Genomic DNA, 19,230 nt, shown 5'->3' on the forward strand with positions numbered 1-19,230 from the left:
TAAATCCACCATTTGCTTAATTTGCTTTTATTTGCTTAATGGGGAAAGGTTAGTTGGTTAATGTAACTGCACTGGCAGCAATGTGGCAGAGAACACAAAGTTTTTATTAATGAAAGAAATCTAATGAAAATTGAGGTTTCAGTGCTGGCTTCGAGTACTTAAATCTTTAGCTTCCATCATGCCAGCCAGACTGACTGGAGTCCAAGATTTATGATCACATTCCAGCAGACCAAAACACTTAGAAAACTGAATTGTTCTTGCTTTTCCAGTTTTCTGTCCTCTTTTTCTGACAGCTTGGACTCATGCTGAGGTACAGTTCCACAGAGGCTGGTAATCTGGCCAAAGAGACGCCATTCTTCAGTGTGAGTCTTGGCGGACTGTCCGAATGCAAGGACATCTCACAGCCAAGTTTAGACCCTGACCTGACCCAATGTTGCTACACGTTGATGCTAGAGGGCGATGAACAGCAGGAAGTCTGGCTTATATTTCTTTTTCCATCTGTAGCTGGCCATTTGCTGTACTGCCTTCTCCCATTCAGCTGTGATCAGCTAACATTGAATGGAGCAGGTCTGTAAATCCTGAATTACAACTCCACATGACTGACTCTCAGGAGAGAAAGCAACCCAAACAAAGGTCAATTGTCAACAGTGAGCTTGAAAGGGTTAACAAATTACTGGCTGGATCTCAACTGGAATACCTTGGGAAGGACGTCATAGGCCTTGGAGAGGGTGCAAAGGAGAATTACTGGAATGGTACCAGGGATGAAGAACTGCAGTTACGAGGAGAAGCTGGGATTGTTCTCCATAGAGTAGTGAGGGATAAGCAGAAATTTAATAGACGTCTTCAAGAATCATGAAGTGTTTTGATAGAGTAAATAAAGAGAAACTGTTTCCACTGGCAGGAGGATGAATAGCCAGAGGACACAGATTTAAGGCGATTGGCAAAAGAACCAGAGAGGAGATTAGAAAGACACTTTTTTTCTTGTAATCATCTGGAACGTGCTGCCTGAAAGGGCGGTGGAAGCAGATTCAATAGTAACTTTCAAAAGGGAATTGGATAAATACTTGTAAAGGAAAAGATTTCAGGGTTGCGGGGAAAGAGCAGGGGAGTGGGACTAATTGAACAGCTCTTTCAAAGAGCCAGCACAGTCATGATGGGCCAAATGGCTTCTACCTGTGCTGTAAAATTATGTGATTATGAGGACAGATTGCATAGACCAGACTTGTGTTCCCTTGAAGATAGTAGATTAAGGGGTGATCTAATTGAGTGAAGGAGTTGATAGGGTAGATAGAGAGAAACCATTTCCTCTGGCTGGGGGAGTCCAGATCAAGGGGGCATAACCTTAAAATTAGAGCCAGGCCGTTCAGGAGCGATATCACTTCCTCAAACAAAGGGTTGTGGAAATCTGGAACTGTTGAGGCTGAGGGATAGGTGGGGGAGGGGGGGTCAGCTGAAAATTTCAGAGATTGGTCGATTTTAGTTCTAACCAAAAGTCATCAACCTGAAATGTTGGCGAGGATTTTCTAGCCCCTTTGAGAATGGCCTTGGTGGCGGTGAGGGAGGAGGGCGCCGAAAAATCGCATGGGGTGATGGCGACATGGACTTCCAATGCCATCACGCCAGGTGCAGATTTTACCAGCGGCGGATGGCAAGTCAGGTGTGAATGGCATGCACTTTTGGAAAAAACAGCAATTAAGAGGTAGTTAAAACAATTAAAGTTGCAATTGAATGATATTTTACAGGCTTGCTTGAATTTCCAGCAAGTGCACGGGGACCACGGGATGTCAGAGCCCTGACAGGTATTACAGGACAGCAACGGGGCAGCAGCTGAGGTTATTGCTGCATTTGGTAACCATGCAGTGAGGCAGTGAGCCTCCAGTGAGCCTTCACAGGGAGGCTGGGGCAACATGGCCAGAGCAATTTGCGTCTCGGAGGGAGAGTTCAGGTGCCAGGGCTTTGGGGTCGAATCTCCTTAGTGCCATCTGGTTACTGGCAGGTGGATGCATTGAGAGGGTGCGTGGTGGGGTGTTTGGAGGAAGCATCTGGCAGCGTGGTCATCAGACCGGCAGTGCCCACCTTCCATGGGCATCGTCCACTCAGGAGGCAGGTCATCCAGCGAGGAGGAGAAACTAAGAGGGAGAGAAGTGCAACCCTGAACAGCAGCAACCTCACAGCCACCTGCAGGGGCAACCTTGGCATGAGGAAGCAGCAGAAGCCCACAGAGAGGACTACAAGCCTGCACCGACATGCAAGGGTGTACAGACAGAGACTGGCCTACCTCCAGATGACAGTGCTCGCAGCTGGACCTCTTGGCCTCTCCCACTGGCAGGGCTGCACTGTTGGCTGAAGGAGGCCTTCGGCTGCGTTCCTGTACTGGCAGTCCTTTAAGATGGTACTAACACATTTGGCGGCATCAGCTGATGAAGTGACAGCCACCTCAGTTATTGCAGGCCCCCCCCCCAACCCCCACCACAGCCCATTGGCCATAAATCAATCAGCTGGCACACAATTTTGGAGAGATCGGGGATTGAAGTAGGAGTGTCAGCATCACCCGCTTCCGCCCCATCTTCCCCACCTCACCCATTCACAGATGCTGCCTAACTTGCTGATTATTTCCAGCATTTTCTGGTTTTATTTTAGATTTCCAGCATCTGCAGTATTTTGCCATTGTATTGATAGATCTTTTGTTAGATAAGAGTATCAAGGGTTACAGAACCAAGGCAGGTAGATGGAGTTAAAATACAGATCAGCCATAATCTAACTGAATGAACAGGCTTGATGGGCTGAATGGCCTTTTTCTATGTTCCCTCCACAGAAGCAGTAAGACCCTTTCACATCAATGTGATGGAATACTCTCCACTTGCCTGGATGGGTGCAGCTGTAACAACACTCAAAAAGCTTGACACCATCCAAGCAGCCTGCTTGATTAGCACCCCATCCACAAACATTCACTCCCTCCACCACCGACGCACAGTGGCAGTAGTGTGTACCATCTACACTGCAGCAATGCCCCAAGGCTCCTTCGACAGCACCTTCCAAACCCGCGACCTCTACCACCTAGAAGGACAAGGGCAGCAGATGTACGGGAACACCACCACCTGCAAGTTGCCCTCCAAGTCACACACCATCCTGACTTGGAACTATATCGCCGTTCCTTCACTGTCGCTGGGTCAAAATCCTGGAACTCCCTTCCTAACAGCACTGTGGGTGTTCCTACCTCACATGCACTGCAGGGGTTCAATTAGGGATGAGCAGTAAACACTGGGCCAGCCAGTGATGCCCATATCCTGTGAATGAATAAAAAATGATAACTTGTGGAGAGTTTTTATTCGAAGGAATAAGGACAGACTTGAGAAATATTTCTCTTGGGGGGGAATAAAAGGCATTACAACACCAAGTATGTTTGTGATTTTGAGGACAATTTTTAATAAATAATGTGGCAAGAAAATTACAAGTTTAGGATTATTTGATCCTGAATATGTAAATTTATGACTACGGAAAAGAACTCTTACATAAAAAATACCAAAACAATGTGGACAGGTTTGCTGATTCCCTTTGCATGATACAGCACCACTTTTGGTAATCATGTTAATTGGTAATCATGTTAACAGGTTCCTTAAAAGTCCACTATTAAACCTTGATCTGATGGCATGTCATGTGAGATTGAAAACTGATTTTTTTTTTAATGTGTGTCAGGTGTAACCTGATCCTTCCCTCAAAAGAAAAATGCTGTACCCTGTTGATTAAATTGTTAAGTGACTTATTTCCAACCAGCACCCAGCTACTGTGTCTCTCTCTGTCTCTCCTCATCTTCTCCCACACCACCCTGGGCAGCAGTCAGTCAGGAGACATGTCTGCAAGTCACATCAACAAAGAAAATATAAGAGTTTTTTTAAAAGCGGGCTCACAGCAGTAAAAGCCCTCATTGAAGTTTACACAGACATCAAGGTCTTGGTCTGCTTGTATGTAAACAGCCACAAATTTTGTCTGGAGTCCTCTCCTGAACAGAAACCTTCTCTTACAAGAGAGACCAAACAGAAGAATTGCTTCTTTCACTCGAGTCTGTGCAAGTACTGAGACTTCCCCACCCCTCCCCGGTTGACACCCCCTCCCCCCCCACAAAATATTCCCATTTCCTCCCTCGTTCCCCCCCACCAAAAAAAACGGTTAAAATTCAAACATTCCTTTTTCTATTATCCCTCTCCTCCATCACACTCAATTCTCCAGAAAGATGTAGGAGGTTAATAAGTACCACTAAAATGGTTTTCCTTTCAAAATTAAAAGTTTAGTGATTGTGCTTTTGAAACCAAGAAAAAAACAAAATTAGAACAGTGCATTACAATGACAAAAAAATTATATATATTATTAAAAAAAAATTCAGCTTTTTGCCAAGTTGGCCATTCTTTGGAGGATGGTGTTTAACACACTACTTATTTACAACAGGACTGATGGGAAGCTGGAGGACGAATGGGGTGTGAAAAAAATCCAGTACATATTTACAATTTAAATCACCCCATTTCAGTTTTCCATGTTGAAGGAACTAATTCTTTACTAATTCTTTTAAACAAACAAAATTGGCCGGAATCGAGTGACGGTAAGTCCAGGCATAAATTACAATCAAAAGCCAAGATTGCCCCTCCCCCACCCCACTCAAAAAGAAAAAAAATTAAGTCAAATTTAAAAACAAAAAAAAAACCTGACGTGGTCAATCAACATGTTGCAAACAATTATAATTTACATGGTCTATCATTGCACCAAACATTATATCTGGCATCAAATATCATCCATGGGCGGGAGTTTTACAAAAACTGTTACAGATCTCTCCAAAGTCCAATCGGAGTTAATCATTTGACATAAGCTTCATTCTTCAGCTTTCAATTTCCTGCAAACGGAAAGGATAATGGGAAATGGGTCAAACATTTAAACCGCACTCATGATTTTTTTTAATCATCCACTTGTCTCCCTCCCCTACTCAGTGTCACTCCAGGTACGGTAGTCAAGTGGTTATAGTATTGAATGATAAAGTTAATTATCTGATTATGAACTCACATCCTAACTATAAGCACAAGGGCACCAGACACATGGGAACAGACTACCTCCAAGTCTCCCTCCAAGTCACACACCATCCCAAATTGGAAACATATCAACTGTTCCTTCATCAAAATCCTGGAACTCCCTTCCTAACAGCACTGTGGGTGTACCTACCCTAAATGGACTGCAGTGGTTCAAGAAGGCAGCTCACCACCACCTTCTCAAGGGCAATTAGGAATGGGCAATAAATGCTGGCCTAGCCAACGATGCCCGCATCCCATGAATGAATTAAACATGATTTGTGATAAAAATGACCATGAAAAATGCAAAAACACAACTAATTCACTAATGTCCTTCAGGGAACCAAATTCAAACAGTATTACATAGAATTCTATAAAATTCATAGCACAGAAACCGTCCATTCAGCCCAATAGGTTTATATCAGTGTTCATGCACCACATGAGCCCCCTCCCACCCCTCTTCATCTCACCCTATCGACATAACTATCTATTCCTTTCTGCCTCATAAACCTATCTAGCTTCCCTGAAATGCATGTATATTATTCACCTCAAGTACTCCATTAGGCAGCGAGTTCCACATTCTCACCGCTCTCTGGGTAAAGAAGTTTCTCCTGAACTCCCTACTGGATTTATTAGTGACTATTTTATATTAATTGTCCCTAATCGGTAAATGAAATGCTGTTCCTCGAGCTTGTATTGATGTTCACTGGAACACTGCAGCAATCCCAGGACAGAGATGTGAGCACGAGAGCAGGGGGGAGTGTTGAAATGGCAAGCAACCGGAAGCTCGGGGTCATGCTTGCAGACTGAGCGGAGGTGTTCCATAAAGCGGTCACCCAGTCTGCGTTTGGTCTCCCCAGTGTAGAGGAGACCACATTGTGAGCAGCGAATACAATATACTAAATTGAAAGAAGTACAAATAAATCGCTGCTTCACCTGAAAGGAGTGTTTGGGGCCTAGGATAGTGAGGAGAGAGGAGGTACAAAGGGATATAGACAGCTTAAGTGAGTGGGCAAAGATCTGGCAAATGTTGTATAATGTGGGAAAATGTGAAATTGTCCATTTTGGCCGGAAGAATAAAAAAGAAGCATATTATCTAAATGGTGAGAGATTGCAGAGCTCTGAGATGCAGAGAGATCTGAGTGTCCTAGTGCATGAATCGCAAAAGTTTAGTATACAGGTACAGCAAGTAATTAGGAAAGTTAATAGAATGTTATCGTTTATTGCGAGGGGAATTGAATACAGAAGTAGGGAGGTTATGCTTCAGCTTTACAGGGCATTGGTGAGACCACATCTGGAGTACTGTGTACAGTACTGGTCGTGAGTCTTTGGAACTCTCTTCCTCAAAAGGCGGTGGAAGCAGAGTCTTTGAATATTTTTAAGGCAGAGGTAGACAGATTCTTGATAAGCAAGGGGGTGGAAGCTTATCAATGGTAGGCGGGAATATGCAGTTGAGGTTACAATCAGATCAGCCATGATCTTATTGAATGGCGGAGCAGGCCCGAGGGGCCGAGTGGTCTACTCCTGCTCCTAATTCAGATGTTCGTATGCTGTCCTGCGTAGTGTATTGTCTTAGTGGCTATGCTGCTGGGTTAACGATCAACAAACATGAGTTCAAATAACACCAAGGCAGATGGGAAATTTAAATTTAATTAAATAAATCTGAAATAAAAAGCTTGTGTCAGTAATGGAGCTACTTACCTTACACATTGGGGTCTCGGCAATCGAAGGCGCAGCCAGTAATGGTGACATGATTAAAATCATGGATGTACAAGAGGCCAGAATGAGAGGAGTGCAGATATCGCAGAGGGCTGTGGGGCTGGAGGAAGTTACAGAGATAGGGAGGGGTGAGGCCATGGAGGGATTGGAAAACATCGTCACCTTCTCAAGGGTAATTAGAGATGAACAATAAATGCTGGACTTCCCTTATTCCTTAGAGCAGAGTAGGTTAAGGGGAGATGCAATAGAGTTGTCCAAAATTTTGAGCGGTTTTGATAAGAGTAAATAAGGAGAAACTGTGGGTCAGTAACCAGAGGATACAGATTTAAGATGATTAGAAAAAGAACTAGAAGTGAAGTGGGGAGATTTTTTTTAAGCTGTGATCTGGAATGTACTGTCTGAAAGCAGATTCAATAGTAAATTTCAAAAGGGGATTGGATAAATATGTGAAGGGGGAAATATTTGTAGGACTATGAGGAAACAGCGGGAGTGGAAGTGGAACTGATTGGAGAGCTGTTGTAAAGAACCAGTACAGACAATGGGCCGAATGCCCTTCTCCTGCACCAAGGGGGTTATATAGAGACTTTCTGGATGGATCAGAAAATAAATGGTCTCCCACATCTATCATGAGACATTGTCAAGTCCCTACGTTCGCAGGTCCCACAACCTCTCACTTCCACACCACCTCCCAGCCACAAACCCCCAACCTCCCTTCCCTTAGCTCCCATGCACCAATAATTCTGGGACATTCACCTCAAAATCATCTTCTTCACACTCGTACGTTCCCATTTCTTGCAGACCAGCATCTGACGGGTTCCTGCGGGATTGGCCTGTGCTGCTGCCCGGCATGACCTGTTCTGCTCTCCTCCGACCTCCAGACCCTCTTGATGACATGGAACTGGAAGAGCTGGGATCCCTGGGATTCTGCGCAGAGGGGAAGGTTGGCCGGCTGTATGGAAGGACGTCCTCTGCTGCACCTGTACGACACATATGGAGGTAAGAGTTGGAATGAGGATACCTGGGTGACTCTTAACAATTTTCCTCTCCCACTGTTCTTCTCTCAGCTCTTGATGGCATTGAATCGAGATGGACAGGTGAACAGATTAAGTCCATTGGTGGATGGTCTTCATATGTCACCCTGGGTGCGAATTTTAACGCCCCCCATCCGCCGCCGTACTCTCGGGGTGGGAAACCATCCTGGTGAGATGCTGGAATTCAGCGACATGAAACTGGCCAAATGCCCGACCAATTTGTCTGTGAATCGGGCTGGATGTGGCAGAAACCTGGGCTGCACAGTGGGCATCCTGTGAGCCCAAGGTAAGTGCGAGGACTGGGAGGGAGCTGGGATAAAAGGGCATTCCAGCAGCCGGGGTATTGAGGGGGTGAGGGGGTGGGGGGGTGCTGGGTGAGGGGGGTCTGTGTAGGTATGGCCTACACACTTCTTCTGGAGCTTGCTCCTCCTGGCCACAAAAAGGGCATTTTGACTGACTTCCCAGGTTTAAGCCATTGGATCAGCCTGTGCCAGAACTACACTCACTTTTGCGTGAAATTGGGTAGGAGTCCTGTTGATGTAATTGGACCCTGATTTGCATAGATGCACGAGGCTCCCACCTGACGCAGGTGAGTTGTAGGGTTGCCAATTCCGGGTCGTTGAACTCTCGGAGGTTTCCCACTTCCAGCTGCCTTGTCCCTACCCTCGTCCTATCAGTCCCACCTACCCTCGCCCTATTGGTCCCACCTACCCTCGCCCTATTGGTCCCACCTACCCTCGCCCTATTGGTCCCAAGGTTATGACCCAGGTTGGAGGAATTCACTGTCTTTCTCTAGTTTCACTTCTCCACTGGTCACAACATATATTTAAATGTTTTACTCAGTTACTAATATGACCAATGACTAATACTTTATATTAGTTTCAGAATAAAAATCCACCAACCAGATTTCTTTAATAAACAACAAAATTGTTGATTTATTATAAAACAAGATTATTCAATATAGATGCAAAGCTTATTAACAAACAGGTTGAAATATGAAATTATAAATATCTACCTTTTAAAATAACCTAGCAAAAATATCCTAACACACACACCGGTTAAAGGAAAAATAAAGAAAATGTAAAAAGTGGCTCTGCAGCGATAAACTTTGAAAAAAAAACTTTGGCCAAGTTATTGTCAATTCTTGAAGAAAAAGGATAAGATATGGAACGTTCCAGATGGCCCTTTGGTCTGGCATCTGGGTACATGTAGACCGCTGTCGCTGGGATCTTTCTGGAGCAGTTCTGTTCAGGAGATGTCGAGGAGTAATCTTGTATGCTTTAAGGGAGAAGTTCTGCATCAGTGGTTTCAGCTATCACACTGCGTTCTCAGAAAATTTTCCAAAGCCGGTGGAAAAGGATGAATTGGGTGCCTTCTCTCTTAGCAGGATACACATCAATTGAGCATTCAAAAAGTCCACGCCCAAATCAGAAAGACAAAATTCCTGACAACCTTATACTCAGACATGTGACTTCTCTGTAAATAACCCCAATAGCCAGCAAGGCTCCTTACGTTTATTTTAGCACTGCATTGTCTCTTGCAGTGTTTAAAAAAAAAAATCCAGCATCCTTTCAGTAACCTTTAAAAAAAATCCAGGCATCTCCTCAGTCTTTCAAATGAACCATTTTCACAGTCTTTTAAATATGAGTCCTCAAATAAAATGTAATAATGGAACCACCTTCATGATGCCAGACATGTACAATCCATGGCCAATCCACTGGGAATCAGGGGGAAAACCCTCCGCTGGTTGGAGTCATACCTAGCACAAAGGAAGATGGTTGTGGTTGTTGGAGGTCAATCATCTGAGCTCCAGGACATCACTGCAGCAGTTCCTCAGAGTAGTGTCCTAGGCCCAACCATCTTCAGCTACTTCATCAATTACCTTCCTTCAATCATAAGGTCAGAAGTGGGGATGTTCGCTGATGATTGCACAATCTTCAACACCATTCATGACTCCTCAGATACTGAAGCAGTCCGTGTAGATATGCAGCAAGACTTGGACAATATCCAGGCTTGTGCTGATAAATGGCAAGTAACATTCGTGCTACACAAGTGCCAGGCAATGACCATCTCCAACAAGAGAGAATCTAACCATCTCCCCTTGACATTCAATGGCATTACCATCGCTGAATACCCCACTATCAACATCCAAGAGGCTACCATTGGTCAGAAACTGAACTGGAGTAGCCACATAAATACTGGGGCTACAAGAGCAGGTCAGAGGCTAGGAATCCTGCAGCGAGTAACTCACCTCCTAACTCCCCAAAGCCTGTCCACCATCTACAAGGCACAAGTCAGGAGTGTGATGGAATACTCTCCACTTGCCTGGATGGGTGCAGCTCTAACTACGGCACAGTGGCGCAGTGGTTAGCACCGCAGCCTCACAGCTCCAGCGACCCGGGTTCAATTCTGGGTACTGCCTGTGTGGAGTTTGCAAGTTCTCCCTGTGTCTGCGTGGGTTTCCTCCGGGTGCTCCGGTTTCCTCCCACATGCCAAAGACTTGCAGGTTGATAGGTAAATTGGCCATTATAAATTGCCCCTAGTATAGGTAGGTGGTAGGGAAATATAGGGACAGGTGAGGATGTGGTAGGAATATGGGATTAGTGTAGGATTAGTATAAATGGGTGGCTAATGGTTGGCACAGACTCGGTGGGCCGAAGGGCCTGTTTCAGTGCTGTATCTCTAAATCTAAAATAAATCTAAAATCTAAACACTCAAGAAGCTCAACTCCATCCAGGACAAAGCAGCCCGCTTGATTGGCACCCCATCTACAACCTTCACTCCCTCCACCACCGACGCACAGTGGCAACAGTATGTACCATCTACAAGATGCACTGCAGCAACGCACCAAGGCTCCTTAGACAGCACCTTCCAAACCCGCGACCTCTACCAACTAGAAGGACAAGGGCAGCAAATGCATGGGAACACCACCACCTGCAAGTTCCCCTCCAAAATCCTGGAACTCCCTTCCTAACAGCACTGTGGGTGTACCTACCCCACATGGACTGCAGCGGTTCAAGAAGGCAGCTCACCACCACCTTCTCAAGGGCAATTAGGGATGGGCAATAAATGCTGGCCTGGCCAATGACGCCCACATCCCCTGTATGAATAAAAAAAAAATTGGAAATGAACAGAGTCCTTGAATGATTGGATGATTTTTGACTTCTAGTCAAACAGCCCTTTCCCCACTGATGCTCAATCTTTTCCAATGCAAGTTTTGAGACAAAGTGTGAAATAACATTTTCTTTTAATGCCACTAGGTTTTCTTTTCTCCTGGGTGTTTGCTCGCAGCAGTGTCCGAGGGAATCATCTTTAACTCCTGGAGAGTCCAGGACAATCTTGGAGGGTTGGTAAACCCAATCTCATATGCCTCAAAAACCAGGTGTGCTAAAATGTGTCTGAGCAGGCAACAGTATTCGAACAGCCTCACCCTTAGCTGTCCAATTGTGGTGGTGGGGGAGCATGGGGTAGGGTAGTTAAAATTTCCACCCGAGTGCCAGGAGGCTATTCAACTACAGAAATGGGCACAACAGCACTCCTGCTTCTGCCCTAATACAATCCGCATTTCTTGCCCGAAGTCATAGGTACCCAGTGAACGAGGAACCTTGAGGTTGGGAGTTCAAATCCCACTGGGACAATTGAAACTGAAGTCAATAAAACTGGTCATTTGTGGCCTGGCACCAGGAAAGTGACCATCAAAATTGATACAGCCAATGAAGAACTTTTTGAAGTGCAGTCACTGTTGTCATGTAGGAAACGTGGCAGCCAATTTGCGCACAACAAGCTCCCACGAACAGCAATGTGATAATGACCAAAATAATCTGTTTCTTTAGTGATGTTAGTACAGGGATAAATGTTGGCCAGGACACTGGAAGAAATCTTCTGTTCTTCTTTGAAATAATGTCATGGGAGCGTCACACCTGAAAGACGGCACCTCTGACAGCGCCGCTGATTACTGGCATCGGGAATGTGAACCTAGATTTTGTGCTCACATCTCCAGAGTGGTACCTGTTGGGTTATTGTAAAACCCAATAGATTCATTAATGTCCTTCAGGGAAGGGAATCTACCATTTCAGTCTCGCACCATGTGGCTGTCTCTTTGAGAAGGGCAATAAACAAACAGGATTTACCAGTGTTGGCCACAACCCAGGAATAATGTGAGAAAATTAGGAAGTGACAATACTGGCAGTATTTCCCTCACCAGTCCAGGGGCACTGAGAGAAACTGTAGTGTCCACCATGGATAATATATATTAGTCAGTAATAAATTCAATAGGGAATTCAGGAGAAACTTCTTTACCCAGAGATTGCTGAGAATGTGTTGAGGCAAATAGCATAGATGCATTTAAGGGGAAGCGAGATAAGTACATGAAGGAGAAAGGAATAGAAGGATAGGGTGGCACAGTGGCGCAGTGGTTAGCACTGCAGCCTCACAGCTCCAGGGACCCAGGTTCGATTCTGGGTACTGCCTGTGTGGAGTTTGCAAGTTCTCCCTGTGACAGCGTGGGTTTTGGCCGGGTACTCCGGTTTCCTCCCACATGCCAAAGACTTGCAGGTGATAGGTAAATTGGCCATTGTAAATTGCCCCGAGTGTAGGTTGGTGGTAGGGAATATGGGATTACTGTAGGGTTAGTATAAATGGGTGGTTGTTGGTCGGCACAGACTTGGTGGGCTGAAGGGCCTGTTTCAGTGCTGTATCTCTAAATAAAAAAAATAGATATGTTGATAGGGTGAGATGAAGCAGGATGGGAGGAGACTGTTGTGGAGCAGAACACTAGCACAGATCAGTTGTGTAGACAGGCTGGTTTCTATGCTGTATATTCTATGTAGTTCTATGGTCTGTGTTGGTGTCCATACTCCACACTGACCACATCTCGCAATTCTAATTACCTTATCCCACCCTGCGCCCATATTCCTCTCATCCCTTTCCTTGTATTACAACAGTAACTACGCTTCAAAAAAGTACTTCATTTTCTTAAAGTTCCCTTAAGGTTCTTCTCCGGATATGAATTCTGCCAAAACCCTCCAGGCATGGAGAGTGGCCATTTATGGCGTCTTACCTGGGGGAAGACGAGCCTTTGGCTGGGAGTTTTCCCGCTTGCTGGCCTTGCTCAGGCGCTGTTTGGCGCCGTGGATCTCATTCTGCCAATGATCCGGAAGGTCTCGACAATCTGCCAGGATCGTGCGGCCTTCTGGAAGATGCCGGGCGTCCGTGCCTTCCCTTCCTCGGAAGCCGCTGGTCTTTCTGTCTCCGGCTCGCTCCACTTTCTGCTCCACTGCATGCGATTTTGGTACCATGGATGGCCAGGCCTCCAGGTGGCTCTTTGCCTGGAAGGTGGGTGATTTGATGGTGGGAGGGGGAATCGGTGGCGGAGGCAGCTCTGAGGTTGCAAAAACATAAAAATAATTTATTTTTTCATTAAGTTTTCACGTTTCAAAATCCCTCCCACACCTACTTCGCTCCCAGGCCCTGGATAACAACAGCATCTTGTATTTATATAGCGCCTTTAATGTAGTAAAAACATCCCAAGGTGCTGCACAGTAGTGTTATCAAACAGAACTGGACACGGCCACATAGCGAGATATTAGGACAGGTGCCCAAAAGCTTGGTCAAAGAGGTAGGTTTTTATGAGCGTCTTAAAGGAGGAGAGAGAGGTGGCAAGGGGGAGAGGTTTAGGGAGGGAAGTCCAGAGTTTAGGGCCCAGGCAGCTGAAGCACGGCTGCCAATGATGGAGCGATTAAAATTGAGTGATGGGCAAGAGACCAGAATTGGAGGAACACAGATATCGTGGAGGCTTAGAATCATAGAATGTTTAAGGCACAGAAAGAGACCACTTGGCCCATTGTGTCTGTGCCAGACAGAAAAACGATCCACCTATTCTAATCCCACCTTCCAGCATTTGGTCCGTAGCCCTGCAGATTACGACACTTGAGGTGCATATCCAGACTCCTTTTGAATGAATGGAGTGTTTCTGCCTCAACTACCCTTTCAGGCAGTGAGTTCCAGACCCCCACCACCCTCTGGGTGAAAAAATCTTTCCTCATCTCCTCTCTAGTTTTTCTACCAATCACTTTAAACCTATGCCCCCTAGTCACTGACCTAGACCCTTCACCTCCACTCTATCCAGGCCCCTCAAAATTTTGTACATTTCAATCAGATTTCCCCTTAGACTTCTCTGTTCCAAGGAGAACAACCCCAGCTATCCAACCTTTCCTCATAGCTGCATTTTTCCAGTCCTGGCAACATCATCGTAAATCTCCTCTGTTACCCTCTCAAGTGCAATTACATCCTTTCTGTAATGAGGTGACCAGAATTGCACACAGTACTCAAGTTGTGGCCTAACCAATGAGTTATACAGTTCCAGCATAAACTCCTTGCTCTTGTATTCTGTACCTCGGCTAATAAAAGAAGGGATTCCATATGCCTTCTTAACCACCTTATCAACCTGTCCTGCTACCTTCAGGGATCTGTGGACATTCACTTCCTCTACATTTCGCAGTATTTTCCCATTAATCGTGTATTCCTTTGCCTTGTTTGACCTCCCCAAATACATCACCTCACACTTCTCTGGGTTGAATTCCATTTGCCACTTTTCTGTCCATCTGACCAGACCATCAATATCTTCCTGCAGCCTACATCTATCCTCCTCGCTATCTACCACACGGCCAATCTTTGTGTCATCTGCAAACTTCTTGATCATGCCCCCTACATTTATGTCTAACTCGTTAACAAATACCACAAAAAGCAGGGAACCCAGTACTGAGCCCTGCAGAACGCCACTGGAAATGGCCCTCCAGTTGCTAAAACACCCATCAACAATTACCCTTTGTTTCCTGCCACTGAGCCAATTTTGTATCCACTTTGCTGCATTTCCCCGGATCCCATGGGATTTTTTTTTTAACTAGTCTGCCATGTGGAACCTTGTCAAAAGTCTTGCTAAAATCCATGTAGACCATATCAACTGCACTAACCTCATCTATCTTCCTTGTTACTATTTCAAAACATTCGATAAAGTTGGTCAAACAAGATGTTCCCTTAACAAATCCATGCTGCCTATCCTTGATCAACCTGTGCCTTTCTAAGTGACAATTTATCCTGTCTCTCAGAATAGATTCCAATAATTTGCCCACAGATGAGATTAGACTGACTGGCCTGTAATTATTCAGTCTATCCCTCGCTCCCTTTTTAAACAGAGGTACAACATTAGCAGTCCTCCAATCCTCCAGCACCACACCTGTATCCAGTGAGGACTGGAAAATGATGGTCAGACCTTCTGCTATTTCCTCTCTTGCTTCTTTTTTTTTCAAGAGAGAGATACAGCACTGAAACAGGCCCTTTGGCCCACCGAGTCTGTGCCGACCATCAACCATTTATACTAATCCTACATTAATCCCATATTCCCTACCTCATCCCCACCTTCTCTCAATTCTCCTACCACCTACCTACACTAGGGGCAATTTTTTTACAATGGCCAATTTACCTATCAACCTGCAAGTCTTTGGCTGTGGGAGGAAACTGGAGGACCCGGCAGAAACCCACGCAGGTCACAGGGAGAACTTGCAAACTTCACACAGGCAGTACCCGGAACCAAACCCAGGTCACTGGAGCTGTGAGACTGGGGTGCTAACCACTGCGCCACTGTGCCACCCCTTTTAACAGCCTGGAGTACAGTTCATCTTGCCCTGATGATTTACCAACTTTCAAGGACGCTAATCCCATTAATACTTCCTCTCTCCCTATGCTTATCACATCCAATACTTCACACCCCTCTTCCTTAACTACAATATCTGCATTGCCCCCTTATTTTATGAAGATAGATGCAAAGTATGCATTAAGAACAATAGCAACATCTTCTGCCCCTACACATAGATTATCTTTTTGGTCTTTTATGAGCCCTACTCTCTCCTTAGTTATCCTCTTATTCTTAATGTATTGATTAAAACATCTTTGGGTTCACCTTGATTTGCTTGCCCTCTCTTTGCTTTCCTAATTTCCTGTTTGATTTCACCCTTCCACTTTCTATACTCTCGGATTTCTGTAATATTGTGTTCTCGGTGTTGGACATAAGCTTTCCTCTTCTGCCTTATCTTACCCTGTAGGTTCCTTGACATGCATGGGGCTCTAGATTTGGCCATCTAACCCTTTTTCTTTGTGGAGCATGTTTACTCTGAACCCCTTGAATCTCCCTTTCAATGCTCTGACACTGAATTACCTGCAAGTAGCTGTTTCCAGTCCACTTTCGCTTAATCACTCCTCAGTTTGGTGAAATTGGCCTTGCCCCAATTGAGAACTCTAACTCCTGTTCTATCTCTGTCCTTTTCCATAATTATGTTAAAACTGACCGAATTATGATCACTTCTAGCAAAATGCTCTCCCACTGCCACTCCTTCCACCTGCCCATCTTCATTTCCTAAAACTAAGTCAAAAACTGCTCCCTCTCTTGTTGGAAGTCTAAAACTGCTCCCTCTTTGGTAGGGCTGGCGGAGATCACAGAGATAGGGAAGGGCAAGGCTATAGAAGGATTTGAAAACAAGGATGGAAGCGCACGCTGTAATCCAGCTGTTAGTAGCTGAAGGAGAACGCATAGCTTTGCCACTACTTCCTAAATGACATTATCCCAATCATAGAACCAGAGATGCTTACAGCACAGAAGGAGGCCATTCAGCTCATCCTGTTATTATTATTGGAATTATTCTCTTAACAGGAGAGAAGTTTAAAGGATGGTTTAATTGGTGAGCTCAAAATTGTAAATGTCGGCGAGTAAATAAGGAGAAACTGTTTCCATTGGCAACTGGGTCAGTAAACAAAGGTCATAGATTTAAGATAACTTGAAAAGAGCTAGAGATGTGAAGATAATCTTTTTTATGCAGAAAGTTGTGATCTGGAATGTGCTGCCTGAAAGGGCGCTGGAAGCAGATTCAATTGTAACTTTCAAAAGGGAATTGGATAAATACTGCAAAAGGAAAAAAAAAATTGCAGGGCTTTGGAGAAAGAGCAGGGGAGTGGGACTAATTGGATAGATTGTTCAAAGAGCCAGTACAGGCACGATGGGCTAAAAGGTCTCCTTCTGTGCTGCATCATTCTATAGGATCGAGTCGAGGCAGCTGCCAGAAAGGTAAGTGAAGGGTGAGGGTTGTGATCACAGAGTGTGGGGGGATCCTGTGGCAGCAGTCCAGTTTTCATTTGTGGACTCCGAAGGAACAGACGCACAAACACACTTTCCAGTACAGATCACCCAGGAACAACAGAACTTGCATTGACGTAATCAGTCAACGCGGCACAGACTGAGGACCTTCTTTGATCTTCTGTCAGAAGGTTGTGTGTTCAAGTCCCACTCCAGAGACCTGAACACATAATCCAAGCTGACACACGAGTGCCAGTTTTTAAAAATTCATTCATGGGATATGGGCGTCACTGGCTATGCCAGCATTTATTACCCATCCCTAATTGCCCTTGAGAAGGTGGTGGTGAGCTGCCTTCTTGAACCGCTACAGTCCATGTGAGGTAGGTACACCCACAGTGCTGTTAGGAAGGGAGTTCCAGGATTTTGACCCAGCGACAGTGAAGGAACGCCGATATAGTTCCAAGTCAGGATGGAGTTTGACTTGGACGGGAACTTGCAGGTGGTGATGTTCCCATGCATCTGCTGCTCGTGTCCTTCGAGGTGGTAGAGGTCGCGGGTTTGGAAGGTGCTGCAGAGCATCTTGTAGATGGTCCACACTGCTGCCACTGTGCATCGGTGGTGGAGGGAGTAAATGTTTGTGGATGGTGTGCCAATCAAGTGGGCTGCTTTGTTCTGGATGATGTCAAGCTTCTTGAGTGTTGTTGGAGTTGCACCCATCCAGGCAAGTGGGGAGTATTCCATCACACTCCTGACTTGTGCCTTGTAGATGGTGGACAGGCTTTGGGGAGTCAGGAGGCGAGTTACTCGCCGCAGGATTCCTAGCCTCTGACCTGCTCTTGTAGCCACGGTATTTATATGGCTACTCCAGTTTAGTTTCTGGTCAATGGTAACCCCTAGGATGTTGATAGTGGGTGATTCAGCAATGGTAATGTCATTGAATGTCAAGGGGAGATGGTTAGATTCTCTCTTGTTGGAGATGGTCATTGCCTAGCACTTGTTTGGCACAAATGTTACTTTCCACTTATCAGCCCAACCCTGGATATTGTCCAGGTCTTGCTGCATTTCTACATGGACTGCTTCAGTACTGCCAGTACTGAGGAAGTGCTGCACTGTCTGATGTACTGTCTTCCTGATGTTAAACTGAGGCCCCGTTTGCCCTTTCCGATGAATGTAAAAGATCCCAAGGAGCTATTAAAAGAACAGGTGTCTTGGGACAATATTTATCACTCAATCAACATCACTAAATCTGATTATCCAGTCGTTATCACATTGCTGTTTGTGGGAGCTGGCTGGGTACAAGTTAGCAGCTGTGTTTCCTAAATTACAACAGTGACTACACTTCAAAAGCACGTCATTTGCTGTAAAGTGCTTTGGAAGTCCTGAGCTAGTGGAAGGCGCTATAGAAATGTAAGCTCAGTTCTATACTGGACACTGCATTGTCTCATTGAGCCATCGCATATGGGAGAGGCAAGAAGCTGGGAGCACTGGCAACATTAACGGAATGAAGAATATTAAAAATAATGGAGGTTCTCAGGAATAATTGTGCGATCCCACAGGAAGCGTTTAATATTCATCAAAGAAGCCAATGGATTTATGCCTTCATGCCTGTATCCTGTTTAATTCAAAACACCTGGATTTCAGGCTGACCCAGTGTATTGACCTCTAATTAAATACCCTGTTCTTTTTCAATCTAATTTACCTCAGACAAAACCACATTGCATTCCCCGGCCACGGAGTCAGCTTTTTCATTATATAATCACCCCTGGCAATGACTTCCTAATATCAGGGATTTAGGCAGACAAACCCCCGATCTATTTTAATCTTCTGTTTGATTATTGCTGTTCTCTCAACCCAATCCTAACCCTAAGGGCCACTGCTGTTGCGATTTTATCTGGAAATTAATCGCATTAAAGTTCCTCGGACCTGGTTCGAACTCCCCCTGCCCTTCATTGCAATCTTTGCTTTCATTATTTAGAACTCCGCCTGCCCCACCGCATCCTCATTCCTTCAGTTTTATCATTTCCTCTCCAAACATTGGGTGATCCGGGTACTGGAATAATTCCACAAGAACTGCCACAGGTACAGTGACATTACAGGCTGGAAAGGTTATTCAATAGAATAACAGATACCCAGGAGTGAGTTACAGGCTGGAATCTAATTGAGGGAAGCTGAAAATACTCAGCAGGTCTGACAGCATCTGTAGAGAGAGAAGCAGAGTTAACGTTTCAGGTCATCGAAAAGGAGTCTGGATATGCACCTCAAGTGCCATAATCTGCAGGGCTACGGACCAAATGCTGGAAGGTTG

General features: G+C 45.2%; 1 protein-coding gene across 1 annotated transcript in view; it reads right to left on the bottom strand.

Annotated features, from left to right (window-relative positions):
- Positions 1-4,153: 4,153 nt before the first annotated feature.
- The window catches only part of robo1 (roundabout, axon guidance receptor, homolog 1 (Drosophila)), a 1,072,119-nt gene continuing 1,057,042 nt past the window's right edge, over positions 4,154-19,230 (bottom strand). Inside the window, exons 29-31 of the mRNA XM_068041298.1 lie at positions 12,861-13,181; positions 7,524-7,747; positions 4,154-4,882 (exon numbers count right to left, since the gene is read on the bottom strand). Coding sequence (XP_067897399.1) covers positions 4,868-4,882; positions 7,524-7,747; positions 12,861-13,181 — 560 coding nt within the window. The 3' untranslated portion in view covers positions 4,154-4,867. The remainder of the gene's footprint in view (positions 4,883-7,523; positions 7,748-12,860; positions 13,182-19,230) is intronic.

This window comes from Heterodontus francisci, chromosome 10 (assembly GCF_036365525.1).
Source record: "Heterodontus francisci isolate sHetFra1 chromosome 10, sHetFra1.hap1, whole genome shotgun sequence".
Taxonomy (NCBI): domain Eukaryota; kingdom Metazoa; phylum Chordata; class Chondrichthyes; order Heterodontiformes; family Heterodontidae; genus Heterodontus; species Heterodontus francisci.